The sequence below is a fragment of the Crassostrea angulata genome, chromosome 5 (assembly GCF_025612915.1).
Source record: "Crassostrea angulata isolate pt1a10 chromosome 5, ASM2561291v2, whole genome shotgun sequence".
NCBI classification, from domain to species: Eukaryota; Metazoa; Mollusca; class Bivalvia; order Ostreida; family Ostreidae; genus Magallana; species Magallana angulata.
Window position 1 is genome coordinate 22,589,919 of NC_069115.1, and position 15,988 is coordinate 22,605,906.

The 15,988-nt window shown below is 33.9% G+C and overlaps 1 protein-coding gene across 1 annotated transcript in view; it reads left to right on the plus strand.

Moving 5' to 3' along the window:
• Nucleotides 1-6,024: 6,024 nt before the first annotated feature.
• The window catches only part of LOC128184889 (uncharacterized), a 54,953-nt gene continuing 44,989 nt past the window's right edge, over nucleotides 6,025-15,988 (plus strand). The window contains exon 1 of the mRNA XM_052854526.1: nucleotides 6,025-6,066. Coding sequence (XP_052710486.1) covers nucleotides 6,059-6,066 — 8 coding nt within the window. The 5' untranslated portion in view covers nucleotides 6,025-6,058. The remainder of the gene's footprint in view (nucleotides 6,067-15,988) is intronic.

A 15,988-nucleotide genomic window follows, 5' to 3' on the forward strand; every position in this document is an offset into this window, starting at 1 on the left:
AAAATCCCAAACAATCCATAGTCTGTCCCATGTTATTGCTTCCACCACTTTTTGATGATTTTTGATAAAAATACACATACCTGTGAAAGAAATTGAGTTGAAAACAATGAAAGGGAAAATATCCAAGATATCTTCATTGAACAATTATCATTTTTTAGTCATAAAAGTTCACAGGAACGAATACAAATTTCTTACGGAGATTTATAATTGGAAATGTTTAGATCTTTTCTCCATTCGGAAGTACTCCGGATACCTCGCGCAATTTTTCAACGTTATCATCCGGGCTTATTAATGACTGAATCAAATCCCCGTAGACTTTTTATTTTGGGATGTGTATTGAAACCTGAAGCGGTAGAGGGGGCGTTTCAAAACAGATAATCTGGACATTTTTCATATTAGTGAATAAACCTTGTTTGAGCACAAAGGTATTTATGGTTATCGAAATATCAAAAACTCGGGACAGAGTTTAGGCTGTAATGAATTTGTTTACTTTTGCAAACACTTGTATGAGCCGCGTGATGCAAAACAATGTGTTATGTGTAAATATAGTATTTGTTCTAGCCAATTTCCAGACTATTACGGCAAAACACATCACGTCAAAAATCATAGCTATTGTAAGTCAAGTAATGTTGTTTATGTGGTGTTTTGTAAAAAATGTAACAAAATTGTATATGTTGGGGAAACGGGGGTGACTTTATATTTATCACTGATTTAGAAAGGAACTAATGTCTCTGTAGCAATGCATTTTTAAACAGATTCACATCCTGTTGATGATTATTTTATATCTGTATTAGGAATTGAAAAATTGTACAACGATGCTATTTACAAAATATTTAGAGAAAATTTGTGGAGGAAAAAATCAAATACTTATATGCCTTCTCGTATCAACAAAATAGAACATTATTGTCCTTAGACTAAATTTTGACCCTTAAAATCCCTAATTAAGTAACATGAGAAAATATTACACAGAATTGGTGATAAGCTGCAAGATGAACTAGCAGCTGCCTTTTTCACCTGACACAAACAGATTTTGTATGCTGAAAGGAAATCATGTCAATTTTTCAACAAACATTATTTGAATTCACTAAACTAGTCTTTGACCCGTGCGTGCACGGGTTGACATAGAAAGAGTAATCTTACCGTGACCAGGCTACGCTTAGGTCACAGTAAGAATTTGTCCCATTTACTTGCACTTGCAATCGTTTTGATTTCGTTTCGTTTTGTTTTGGTAGGTTTCGTTTCGTTTCGGTATATTTCGTTTTGTTTCATTTCGTTTCTATTTCGTTTTGCACTTTACAGGTACCTGCATTTGTTGTAAAGTCCACAAAAATCCATTTAATAGGTCGTACAAAGTCATATTGGCAATAGTTTGCCAGCCATTTTAAAGGAAATCCACTTGGAATGTCTCGGATTTTATCATTAATATGGCGACCGTTAACAGCGAATTTTCAAACGTGATGTTAAAAGTGACAGTGATTTTGTTGCAAAAACAGTTATTGTGGTAAAATGGGATTATACATGTAAAAGAGCAACATTGTAGGTATTTGAAACCAATCATATGAGAATACAAGAGCATATGCAAGATACAGCGCGATATATTTTTTTATTTGCTACGAAGCGAGTATATGGGACGAATTTTATCTTTAAACCGGCTCCGTAGGACATCTGCCATTTTAACGATAAAAACATTCTATCTAGGGTTGACATTGCATATGATATCATACATTATTGAAATAGATACATCGACACACCGTATCTTTGACATTTACAGAACCAGGCATTAATGCTATTAATTTCAATACACTCTGCTTAGTTAGAATAATCTAACTGTGTATCGGAAAATGCCTACACCACAGTTAAAATGCTTCCCATATATCCATACTGTAGCAGAAAATTGCAGATTCGCCAATATTCGATTTTGGAGAAAATTGTTGAAATTGCATTGAAAATAACAGTCAAATTATTTATAACAATCCATTTTGAGGCTGTAAATACCTTTCATTTAATAATTTAATTTAATTCATTGAAGAATTCAACACTTTTTCACAAACGTTTTTTACTCGCTTCAAATTCACACACCGTGTTTACATTCCGTCAAAAGACAGTACTCTTCCGATTTGTCGGTATTAAAGGCCAAAAATCCGATAAGTAAGATAAGTAAGGATGTCATATGATTCTACGTGGTCACACCTGGAAAAAAAATGAAAAGTTTTTAGATCATACCGGAACTATACTTTTTCAAAATGAAATGCTGTGCCGTTTTTTTTTTTCGCCTCTCTTTGACAGAGTGAAATAAAACATAAGAAAGGCGTCTCTTTTTTTCTTTCATTTGAGTAATTGTTGATATAATTTAGAACCCTATTATGATAAATAACGACCTGGGATAGATATACGAGATGGGTGAGATTTATCTAGAAGGCTTTTGGTATGTTACACAAACAGCAATCTTAAGATTGTATGCTTTGAAGCAGAAAGAAAAATTCGCTGATGTCAGTAATAAAGGATATCATGAAGGGTTATTCTTTTATTTACTTTGAAAGACGACAAAAATCCTTTTCAGAGTCAAGAATGCGTTAAAAATGTGTACCATATGTTATGTAAGATTTAGTTGAAAAAAGAAAAAAAATCAAAACCAAAAAACACCACTCATCTTTGGAATTTTACAGTTGTATTCTCTGTAAAATGAATAAACTTCATCGTTTTATTTGGATTAGAAAAAACATATGAGACTCAGATTCATTGTTTTCTTCTATTTACACAATTTATGGTATTGTTCAGTTTTTTTTTCGTCATTTCAGTTACGAAACTGAAACAATTGTTTTAACTTGTCGTTAATTAACTTACGAAAAGTCTTTGATGGCGACACAAAAACCGTTTTACTCGTAAGGTTTAATCATTTCGTGAAACAAGAAAACGCCAGATATTTTAGATCAATAACTCAACAAATAGTGCGACAGAGAAATAACTGTTGCTTCATTTAAGCACCTTTTGATGGAAATTTCTAAGACGTATCTAAAGACACCATATTTCCAAAAGGGTTCCACCGTGCAACAAATAAAAAAGGATATGATTGTTATTTGAAGAATGATTGCATACTATCTTTCGTAAGTATAGGTACCTTTGGAACCCAAGATCCCGATCCACTTGTCATGTTTTATCTCATTTTCACGAAGGCTTCTTTGATGGTCTTAACTATACACTTAGTTTGCCTTCAAGATGATTGATAGTTGAAATATTACATGATTAACTAGAAATATACAGATTTTTGTAAATGTTTGAAAATACGATAAGATGGCATAATCACGCCGTGTACATGTAGGTACATTTTTGCAAAATATTGTCGCATTCAATTTTTATCATACTAAATTAGAATAGAGATAAAATGTTAAATACTTACTTTATTACTTACTTACGCTGAACCCATATACGTCTCCTAGATATATATGCATACAGTGCACGATACACCATTTAACCTGTTAAAAGCAGTATTATGTATAGAAACCATGTGGCCTACGACGGTATTCTTACATATAGTTAAGACTAACACGTCGTTCATTTCTATTGACAACGAAAATATGACTTATTTTAAATTTGACGACTTAGGGAGCCAGAGTATCTCTCTCTAAAATCTATCATTGCCTAAAGGGGAATGCACAGCCATCTTGTACATTTGAGGTTCATAATGTAAACATTTTATGAACTTGAATGTATTTGTTCAAAACTGACCAAACCCGTTATCAAAAGATTGCCTTAAGGGGAATGCACAGCCATCTTGTACATTTGAGGTTCATAATGTAAACATTTTTGAACTTGTATGTTTTTGTTCAAAACTGACCAAAACCGTTATCAAAAGATAAAATAAAAAAAGGAATAAATATGAGGTTTAAAATGTTGTTTTGTATACAAATTACGCATACGAGAACCGAAAAAATCTTTTTATTCGCGAAGAACTCCGCATCTTCATACTTTATCTCATAATTTAACCCCCCCCCCCACAAAAAAAGAATATAAAAGGACTTAAAGGGGCATAGTCACGATTTTAGTCAAATTCTATTTTTCTGTTTTATTATATTCAATTCCTAAACAATGTATATCTAGTTATCAAATGAAATTTGAGAGCCATCGTAGAGATAAAAGCGAGAACAGGGCTTACAATTCCTTGTCATGTAAACAAGGTTCATGCCCTGTTTTTGTTTACATAGGTTTAATATACCAGTAAAAAATCTTGATTAAGCCGATTAGTCTATCTCCTTTTACATTTCTTTTAACTCATTCAATTTAGGTCTAAAACTGGAATTTTTACCTCAACATCCAAAATGTAAACAAACACTTTGTTTACATAGAAAAGAATTATAAGTTCTGTAAATCGATTACAACTCAACGAATTACACTCAAACCTTGGTTCCCTGTTCAAGATGCTTTAGTAAAGCATTGTAAACATTAAAGTCGAAAAATATTTTTTTTTACCAAAATCGTGAGTAGAATGGCTCCTTAAATAAGTGTACGTAATACGAATTTTGGGCACTTACCCACTTCCAAAAAAAAACAAAAAACTTAAATTCTACTTTTAGAATTGAAAACAATTAATTTGGGAATGGCATACATATATGCCTGTCTCTTTCAACAGATTGTTTTGAACGGACATTTTTTTATATGAAAATATAAAATTAAAATGAATAAGGAGCCCTATTTTGAGGCAGTTATAGCATTAATGTGCAAGATTACAACTTTTTCCCAACAAATGGTAGAGAGGGCACCAATGAATGCCTTTTATTTTTTTTGATTTTTAAAGGGGCATGGTCATGATTTTTGTCAAATTTTATGTGTCTGTTTTTATCTAAAATGCTTTAAAAATGCATTTCTAATAATAAAATGAAATTTGGGTGCCAGTTTATAATATTTGAGCAAGATACAGGGCCTACAATTCTTTGTCATGTAAACAAGGCTCGTGTCCTTTTTTTTGTTTACATAGGTTCAGTTTACCAGCAAAAATCTTTTTTCAAGTTGATTTGTCTATCTTCTTATTCATTTTAAGCATACATAAACAGTGCCTAACTTAAGGGATTACCACATTCATTATAGGTCTAAAACAGGAATTTTCACCTCAACACTCAAAATGTAAACAAAAGATATGTTTACATAGCGAAGAATCGGAAGCTCTGTAACTCGCTTATAACTCAACAAATGACACTCAAATTTTGGTTGCCTATTAAAAATGCCTCACTGAAGCATTGTAAACATTAAAATGCAAAAAATGACTTTTGACCAAAATCGGTACCATGCCCCTTTAAATCTTCAAAACCAGTTTGGAGCTGCGTAGTTCTATATTCGTTGCTAGTGATTAATAAAGACACTGTTCTGTTCTTACATGCGTAATCTGCAAACAAATAACATGTAAATCCTCATATTTATTGTTTTTCTATATTTTGACAACAACGTCTGTTCGTGTTCAGCAGAAACAAGCCAGTTAAAAAGAAGTTTGCATTTTGATACTCAAAAAGATGACCGCACATCCCACTGAAACAACTATTTGATCACTTAAAGCTGAACAGTGCCTGTTAAATGCATTGTCCGCCATATAACTCTCTCATCGCCGTTATCTTTACAACCCTTATATAAGCTGAAGACCTGAAAATGCCTATGAGACAACAAATAAATAAAGTTCTTTTAAAAAAATTAAAATATATGAACACGAAAAAAAATGCTACACATCGGTCATGAGTTTCAATGTGCAATAGGTTGTAATGAAATTGAAAGATTTATACAACTGAGTTACGTTGCCTTTAAAGGAGTGGTGTTCAGCTTTAAATAACTCAGCAACAATTCTGAAGACGATCTATTCACAACACACGACGGCCGACGCAAGAAAAAAACTCAGTGCCCAGGAAATAGCACTTAACAAATTTGACCTTCAAACAAGACAAAACGCAGATCTGAGTTTTGAATAGATGTGACAAACCACGTGATAATTCCTCAGGTATGCTATTTAAAAAGAAAAAAAAAATATTCCAGCAAGTGAGAAACTGTCAGCGTCGGAGTATATCATTTTATCACTTGCATGCAAAGGTACAGTTGGGCGTAATGTTTTTTGCAATTTTGCTTATAATTGTTGGTAGAAAGTTAAGTGATTTAGCAGATGTAATATAATTTGTAAAGTATTCAGGATAATTTACGGACTCTTTGTGCTCAAGAGGAGATCTGTAGAAGGTAAATGAAGTGGAATAATTCATTTAAATGTATTTTATTTTTTTGATAGTTACATATACCTTAGACAAAATGGTGTTATCGAGATTGTGTTATATATTAGGTATGATTTGTAAATATGTTTCATTTTTCAGTTCGATAAAAAAAAGCAATCATAAAGTATTAACTCTATGTTAGAAATGTCGGGCAGATGACGATGAGGTATGGTGCCGAGCAATACAATACAATGATTTTAGTTTTTACTGATATAACTAAAACAAATAATGATGAAGATAAGGATAAAATCAAACTTTATAAATGCAAATTCAAAAAGACAGTTAAGATTTGTTAACAAATATTTTTTTTCATTTTTCTTGCGTAAAATTTAGAGTAGGTAGAAAGTTGGTCGGATTTTTTTCTTTAACTAACTTACATATTGCTGTGCAATTAAGCGCTTGTGTGATTTTCTGTATCAAAATCCGGTAAAGGCGTTTCCTATTACTATTATACTTGACTTTGACCCGTGTGTGCAGGAGTTGACATTGCAAATGATATCGCACATTTACGAAATAGATACATCGACACACCGTATTGTTGACATTTACATAACCAAGCTTTAAGCCTACAATTATGCTATTAATTTCACTATACTCTGCTTAGTTTGAATAATCTAACTGTGTCTAGGGACAGGCTTCACCACAGTTGAAATGCCTCCCATAGCCTGTAACCGTAATCTAGTCAAATTATTCATAACAAACCATTTTGAGGCTGTAAATACCTTTCATCTAAAAATTTAATTCATATAATGGTAGATATCAACATTTTTCCAATAACGTTTTTACTCGCTTCTAATAAACACACCATGTTGACAATCGGAACTCCCGAGATTTTTCATAATAAATACACTAGTACTGTTAGAGTTATCTTCCGTATTTTCTTTTATGAACAAAATATGTACATAGCAAATTTCTACTGAAAATTTACACATATTTGTATTATCGTTTCTGAGTTTAGCCATGCAAATGTGATATTGTGGAAATATTAGTTAAAGAAACTCCCGGGATCTAGCGTGAATGTAATGCGCATGCGCAAGATTGTAAAATCCAAAATACATGTATCCAGATGATTTCCGGAATTTTTTCAGGGATTTTCGTTGATTATTAATTAGCGAAGGTTGTTTGAGAACAATAAGAACATACTGGTAATCTTCAAGTACCAATGATGTTTAAAATATATGAAACAATAGACAGCACTCTTCCGATTTTTCGGTATTAAAGACCAAAAATTCAAGCCTATTATTTATAAATCATATATAAATATTAAAGGCTAAATATTAAAAAAGTTATTTCAAATTGATTTTCCTCTCTTATAATTGACCAAATGGATAAATCATAAAACTCATGGTCGGCTTTAATTGAAACCTAACAGAAAAGAAAATGACACAAGGGTCAAAAGAACGACCAGAAACCTTTTGAATGATAAAAAAATGACAAAAATGTAGACAAAATTTTGTGTACTTTTCAAATTATATAGAGCTGCTTAATACGAATTTATATCAAATATTGTGCACGTTCCCTTTTTTAAAACACGCCAATGATGCATCATTTTGTTTGTTAAGTGTTCCCATTAAAAAATATATGTATACACACACAAATGCTTTGAAAATAATTTGATACTTATATAGTGGCCAAAAAATCGAACCATGCAATTTCACGCCTCGTGTTTGGTCAAATTCTATTTTTTTTGGGGGGGGGGGGTATTTAAAACCCTGAAGTAATGCATTGTTAATTAGAGCCCCGCTCTGCGGGCGTCCTATAGTGATCAGTCCATCCTTCCGTCCATCCATACGTCTGTCCTTCCGATATCTCTTGTCCAGAGCATATTTTCACTCTCCTTGGCCCAATCTGGCTCTGTTTCTAGATCGAAGCTGAAGGTAATGGCAGAATTATATGAAAAATCCTTCTCCGGAGCATATCTTCCCTCCCCTTTGACCAGTATTGCTCTTACTTCACTCACAGAATGCCTATGGCTAAAACGAAAAGGTGTGCACAGTGTCCTTCACTTAATTCTTTTTGGCTCATACTTCACACAAGCAGATCTTTTGAGTAAAGGGTGTGCAGTGACCTTGAACCAAGTTATAATGTCAAATGTGAAGGTCATAGCAGAATTATGTGAAAAAGCCATGTTCTGAGTATATATGTTCTCCTTTTGGTCCAATCTGGCTCATACGTAAACGATCAAAGGGTGAGCAGTGACCTTGAATTATGTTTGTAGGTCAAGTGTCAAGGTCATCTTTGATCACTCAAAATTAGTTTTTGGAGTATATATATTTACTCTCCTCTTGACCTTATTTGGCTTCTACTTCACATTAACAGAGCTTTTAAATTAATGGTGTTCAGTGACTTTATAATTTAAACCTACTCAATGTAACAGTCATAGCGGATCTCTATATAATTAGTTTTAGACTGTAGATTATATCCCATTTGCTTAATTTTGCTCAGGTTGAATTAAAATGCCTGTATGTAAGGGGTTATATGATTGATTTAAAAGTTTTATGCCAGCTGGAAAATTTCAAAGTTAAAGGACAAGGTCAAAGAAAAATTATCTGAAATGCTTTTCATCTTATTGTCCATTATTTAAGCGAGGCTTTGAGATGGTCACCGTCTTACTGTTGTCTAGTGATTGACTTAATTTTGAGAGTCAGTTCTAGAGTTATACTTAAAACTTAAGATACCGATTCTTTTTTATGTAAACAAGGCTAGCGTCATGTTTTTGTTTACATTAGTTCAATATACCGGTAAAATATCTTTGAATCTGATTTGCTCTGTCTGTTCATTCGTTTTGAACATAAATGAACAGTTGCTAGCGTTTTTTCACATTGATTTAAGGTCTAAACCTGCATTTTTCATTCAACATTCAAAATGTAAACAAAAACATGACTACATAACAAATAATTTTAAGTTCTGCAACTCATCGACTGACACACAAATTTGTGTTGACTATTTTGAAAATCAATACTAAAACACTGTAAACTTTAGGAACGAAAAAATTAGAAAATGACAAAAATTGTGATCAATGCCATTAACCTAACGTCATGACGTCATGCTTATCTAAAATTTGAAAGTTCCCTCTTCCAAAACAGTGTAGACAATGGGAACAAGAAATATCAAGATTTTCTATTAAAACAATTCACCGATGCATGTTGATGTGTCAGCATTCACAATTAATGAAAATGTTTTTAAAGGAATTTAATGGGCAACAATGAGCGAAAGTTTTCAAGTAAAAGGGCTGTTTACCATGCACGGATGCAATCCTGATTTAAAAATAGATTAGCTATAATTGAACGGTTGAAAAGAAGGGTAGGGAATATCATCGCAACAAGTTGTTACATTTTTTCTGTTACGGTACAATATAAGTAATAATTGGTGTTGGATTATCATCATAACCAAAGAATTATCAGTTTAAAAAAAAACCAAATATATATCTACACTAAATGGACAAAGGGGGGTATGACCCGAATTTCGATATATTGGGCGATTTCATTCATCTTGAAAAGGGCACATAACTCTCGTGTCTTACTTAATGTACATTAAACAATTACCAGGTATTTGTCAAGTGTGTGTGTTAATTTGATATATTTCTTCCTAAACGTTTGATTCAAATCATGATGTATGTAGATGTTATTAAACAAGTTTATGTCAAAAAATATATTTGACCTATCTTCCCCCGCCCCCCCCCCCCCCCCCCAATTGGATATATGCCTCCAAACCATGGGATGGAATTCTCAACCGTCGCGTGAAAAGTAGAGCAGGACTTCACGCCAATATTATCGACAGAATATATGTGTCTTATTCTTAGTGTTTGCCTGCCGATCAGTGGATCGTGTGCAAATTGGGATCGCGTGAATACTCAAAGGCACACCATGTGTAAACATCACAGGCACGTAGCATTGGGGGAGGGAGGGTGTGGGCTGCCTTCCGCCACTTTTTTGCAACAAACACATATAATTATAAAAAATGAAAGTATCATAGATCCCCCCCTTCCAATTTTGTTGGAGCACGTAATAAGGAATTCTTATTGAATTGAATTGAAGTTACAATTAATTAGGATTTCCTTTCATGATTTTGAGAATTCACCCCCTTATTGTGATTGCTTGTCAAGGTGCTTTGGATGAGACTGCCCCCACACACTTTCAAAAACAATGCTACATGTTTTAATATCCTTTCCTATTTCCTATGGTTGAAATATAAAAAAAATTCCTTTCAGTTGATTTTTCATCTTAATAACAAAATTAAAATACAATTAAAGTTGACTGTTTTATCTTCCATCGCTTTCAAGCTTACATGTACTTATTTGATACATGTACATTCCTATGATAATCTGAGTTCATTAAATTATTCAAATTCATTTGATATACATGTACACGTACTAGATCGAATAAAGACGGACATTTTGTCTTAAATCTGCACGTTCCGTTTATGAATTTATGATCAGCAGCGAAATTTCAAATTTAGTTTTTTATAAAATACTTAAAGTTAGCCTAATTGGTACATGCATGCATTTAATTATTGTGTTTAATTAGGCATTAAGCTTTTTGAAAAGCTATAATTTGTATCAAATAACCGACGGCTTTCTAGCGGCCGGTAATAATACCCCGAGATTAACTTTGGTTAAAGCCTTATTAAGGCGTAGTGATTACTCGGGCACGCCCTAGCTTACAGAAGTGGTCAACCCTAGCAGCGAAAGTCAATGGATAACGCCTTATGCTGGGCAGACAATGTTCTACCTTTCATCGAAAATAAAGGTAGAACAACTTCTAATCTCATCCAAAAATAACCAACAACCAATGGTGTATTATTAAATACGACTCGTCAAACAATTATTAATGTGACAAGCCTTCATTTTAAGGCAATCCACCTTTCAAATCGTACCTTTATCTAAAATGTCTTTCTTCTGTTACACTGCTAGCCTTAGGGAAATAAACACAGCGGCTATAATGCGCTCATATTTTCATGTGTACCCTTTGTAGGTAACGTATCAATCTCTGCAGTTATCGGCCATCAAAAGACTTTTCGAATAATTGAATAACATTTAATAATATAAAATCGTTACAAGATTGCATACATGTACTTATTCGTTAGTATTTAATCATAAAGCATAGATTTAAGGATTTAAGAGTAACACACATTCGAGAAAAAAGTGTAGTAGATTGTATACTTACAATGAACATTATTCACTTTGTGATACTTTATCATTTGTTTTGTTTTGGTTTTTGCAACATTGAAAGTATATTTGTCAGTAAATACGTATTACTCTCAGAACTTTAAAACATGTTGTGAAAGCATTCATGAGCCGATAAAATAAATCCAGACTCTCAACAGACATAACATACCCAAACCCATAAACTTAAGTTACCAGAATAACCGACATTATTTAAGACTTGAGTTCAGGTCTTACTTCAAAACTTAAAGCGTGTTTGCGTTTCATGAAGATCAAGATCTAAAAATATTCATGACAACGCCGCACGGCACATGCGCAAGGTAAATCTTTCTTTAATATAGATAAATTTTTGCATTCTGTACCTGAGAAAAATTCGCTCACGAAAGATATACAACTAATATTTGTGAAACGTGTCGACGGGTCCGTTACCTCGTCGATTCTAGGGGCTGGGGTTGAATTTAAAAATATCAAACAATAATAATTTTCCCCTCTAAAATTATTGGTGATTACAATTGGCCTACACATATTTACAAAATGGCCTTCCCTTACTTAGGGTAAAATCACAAATGAATATGTTCGGCCGGGATTGAAACGGTATTGATACCACGAGGTAAACACTATTATATGCCTTTTTAGGCGGTAGTGAATACCCGCGGCACGCTCTAGCTATATTACCTACTCAAGAGGTAAACCCTCAGCAGAGGCAGGCACTGTGTTAACGCCTTGTGCAGGACGGATAGTGTACAACCTCTAACTAAAGGCGTACAACTTTTCTAATACTACTAGTAGAGTTTCGTATCAGCGACGACTAACTTAGGCTGGTCTCCGCTAGGACAGCCTCTATACTAACCGACTAGTGGTCGGCCTCTAAACACGATTATTCCCATAATTATCAATGTGGTAAGCCTCTCTCACAAGGCAACCCACCTACCAAATCGTACCTTGGTCTCGCAATTCCTCTCCGATGGAACACTGCTAGGGTAGAGAACGCTACAACTGCGACGCGCTCGTTTATATACCCTCTGTCGGTCACGTGGCAATCTCCGCTGTTGCTAGGCGACAATACAAACAAGTCGTCATGTGCCGTACGCATGATTCAACATTATCTATACTACTACATTTAAATAATAGACTCGAATTGTGGGTCTTTAATACCGACAAATCGGAATAGTACTGTCTTTTGTTTTATATATCCTAAACATCATTTGTACTTGTAGATTACCAATTTGTTTTTATTTTTTCTCAGTCAAGCTTCGTTAATTAATAATCAACGAGAATTTCTCAAAAAAATTCCGGAAATCATCTGAATTTTTTAATTTTACAATCTTGCGCATGCGCATTGCATTCACGCTAAATCAGGGGAGGCTCTTTATTTTATGTTTCTACAATATCGCATTTGCATGGAGAAACTCGGAGACGATAAAACAAATGCGTGTAAATTTTCATTGGAAATATTTTTTTCTGTTCATCAAAGAAAATACGGGAGATAACTCTAACACAGTGCATTTACTTTAAAAAATCTCGACAGTTTCCAATGTCAACATGGTGTGTAAAAACGTTGTTGAAGAAATGTTGAATTCTGCAATTATAGAATTAAACTTTTCGAAGAAAGGTATTTACAGCTTCAAAATAGTTTGTTATGAACAATTTGACTGTTACTTTCAATGCAACTTCATAAATTTTCTCCAAAATCGTTTTAGAGCGATTTTGCAATTTTCTGCTACATTACGGGTAAATGGGAGACGTTTTAACTGTGGTGACGGCCTTTCCCCAGACACAGTAACATTATTCCAACTCAGCAGAGTGTAGTGAAATTAATAGCATTATTGTAGGCTTAAAGCTTGGTTATGCAAATATCAACAATATACGGTGTGTCGATGTATTTATTTCGTATACCGGTATGTCCGATATCATACGCTATGTCAACCCGTGCACGTACGGGACAAAATCTAGTTAAACATAGAATTGTTACATTTGTTTACATTATCATAACGCCTCCAGTACTATTTGATAAAAGTCCACTAGGGGTTATATGGAGTGTTATGATATTTAATTTATTTAGATCCTCGAGATCTTTGTTCCAACATGGCCACACCTGGCAGGTGTCATAGCCAAGGTGTTTCCGGAATGTCTCCTCCTCTACATGGGGAGTAGCCCGTGTTCCAGTCTGTATAAAAGAGGAGGCAGAAATACAGCTTCCGGATGACTACTGGAGAGCTGTGTTTCCCGCACCCCCATTTTTTACACACGGACACTGCGCTACAACATTCTCCTCCTAATAAGTAAATGCGATGAAGTGCATACTAATGATCTGACGCACTGTGGTCAGTAGTAGCGTTTTATTTAGAATTCTGACCCGGCGTCGACAGGCCCATCACTGGACTTAAAGCTGACATGAATTCATAAATACGCATTATTTCCCTTTTATCTCCGACTACCGCCATATTAGTTGTCGAATTTTATTGTTCTGCTCATCGCTACACACCCCCTATATAAGCTGAGAGCACTATTCATGCTTCACCGCATTCAGGTATTTCATGCACCCGAACACGTTGCCTGGGGCGAAAAGACGTGTTCGAAACGCGTTTTGAAGAAAAATAAAATGACAACCACTGCACTGGCAAGATATATCCAATACACGATGAAACAAGACAGACTGAAATCCAGGCGCAGATACTTATAAAATTCCTCGATAATTGTGGACCGTTTTCCTGTGTATGTTATAACATCGCACATGCGCAAACAACACACTGTGGCAGATCGAGCAATGTCAATGATCGCATGGATTTTAGAAACGGTGGAACGGATGGAAACGATGTTACATTGTCATTTTTTTGGATTTACTATCATTTATCTACTGTGTTCGATGTAGTGCCGCCGGGGTTTTCAAAAAGACGCACACGTTATTACTCTGTATGAAAGACACACGTGTTCGATGTGAATGCGTTGTGAGGCAGCACTGTATGTGCAAAATAATAAAGTTATCTGGAAAATCCTTTCACAGAGTGAACATATTTTGTACTTCATTGATTGTTGTTTTCTTTATTCTTTACTACAAACATTTTACTACAATGTGTAGTTCATGCATTTAGAAGTCCGTGCAACCTGAATGCCTCGATCGGAAAGCAACCGACCGTAACTTTCTCAACCGATATATATACCCCAGTGGCAGTAGAGGAGCGATCGAAACTAATATGGCGACCAAATGCTTTTATTAATTCATGTCAGCTTTAATAACACATTTCTCCGTGAACATAAATAAACATACGCTATCTATCTAACTTTAACCAATTTCTATAGAATTTCCGTTATGATAACATGGTGAAATAATAAAACAATTACAGCATGATTATATATTTCTACAGTGTATTTTGAAGTTGAACACTCAGATTACCATTTTAATTCTAAACAGCATGATTGTTTTACGAAAAGTAGTTACAGAGCTGGTCCCTAAATCCTATTGTTTCAATTTTCTCAAAAGTAAGAAATAGTTTGTTATGACTTGAAGTACAAATAGAAAAAAAAAGAGTTCAGTTTTTTTAAGAATTAAGGAAGGGGTGGGGGCTCTAACAAACTAGGGATGAAAAGGGGTCAGAATTCTCAGAAACGATTGGAAATTTGTTTAACATTTTTTTTAAATTGAATTAAAATGTAGAGCTGTTTTAAAATGACAAAAATATTTTGTTTCGTGGATTGATATTAGAGAAATTAACTTAAAAAGGGGTCGTCCTTGCATAAAGATCTCCTTAATGGGGACTTTTATCAACAATTTGATGTTAAAATTACTACTTAAACAATCATGGCTATTGTTTCACAAATCATTGGACGTAATCTGAATTTTGTTTGCTTTTCAAATGTGATGACGCCATTACCGGTTTAAATTTATAGCTGATTTTGTAATGATTACGACCAATATTGTGCAGAACGGAAATCGAATCCTGACAGAGATTTAAGATATGAACTTTTAAGAATAGATAGACAATAGTTTGAATTTATTCACTATGCAATTTCTTTACCAAGTGGCAACATTCATATGATCGATGGTAAAATTGTCGCAATTTTTGGCTTTAAAAAATTCAGACATTTTCTATATATTTGCATAATTTTATGCTTAATGTCTATCACTCTCTCAAAATTAAGTTTTTTTTACAAGTCACGCAGGACCTATAGAACATTCAAAATTCATAAAATTGCTTGTTACTGTCATTTTCATCTAAAAACCTTCTGCACGAGAAAATAGTTCCCAAAAAACTTAATGAATGTTGTGTACTTATGAAATGATGATCTTTCTGTTAGGATTAAATTAATAAAATCATATTCATTTCAAATATAATGACCATATTTGCAATGAAATAAAAACGTGAGGAGTGGGATACCTTAAATGTTTTTTTTATTTAACGTGAAACGAATAATTGTCCGTGCAGCTGTTGTGGGGCACAGAAAGATATCGATACGATTGATGACTTGCAGGTGACCTACGACGCTAATGTTATGACTGTCGTTAGCAAGGCAAACGTACGTCTGGTGCATGGCAATCGAAATACGGAAGCACGGTTCCTACGGGCATTGCACGTTGTGAGTGGCA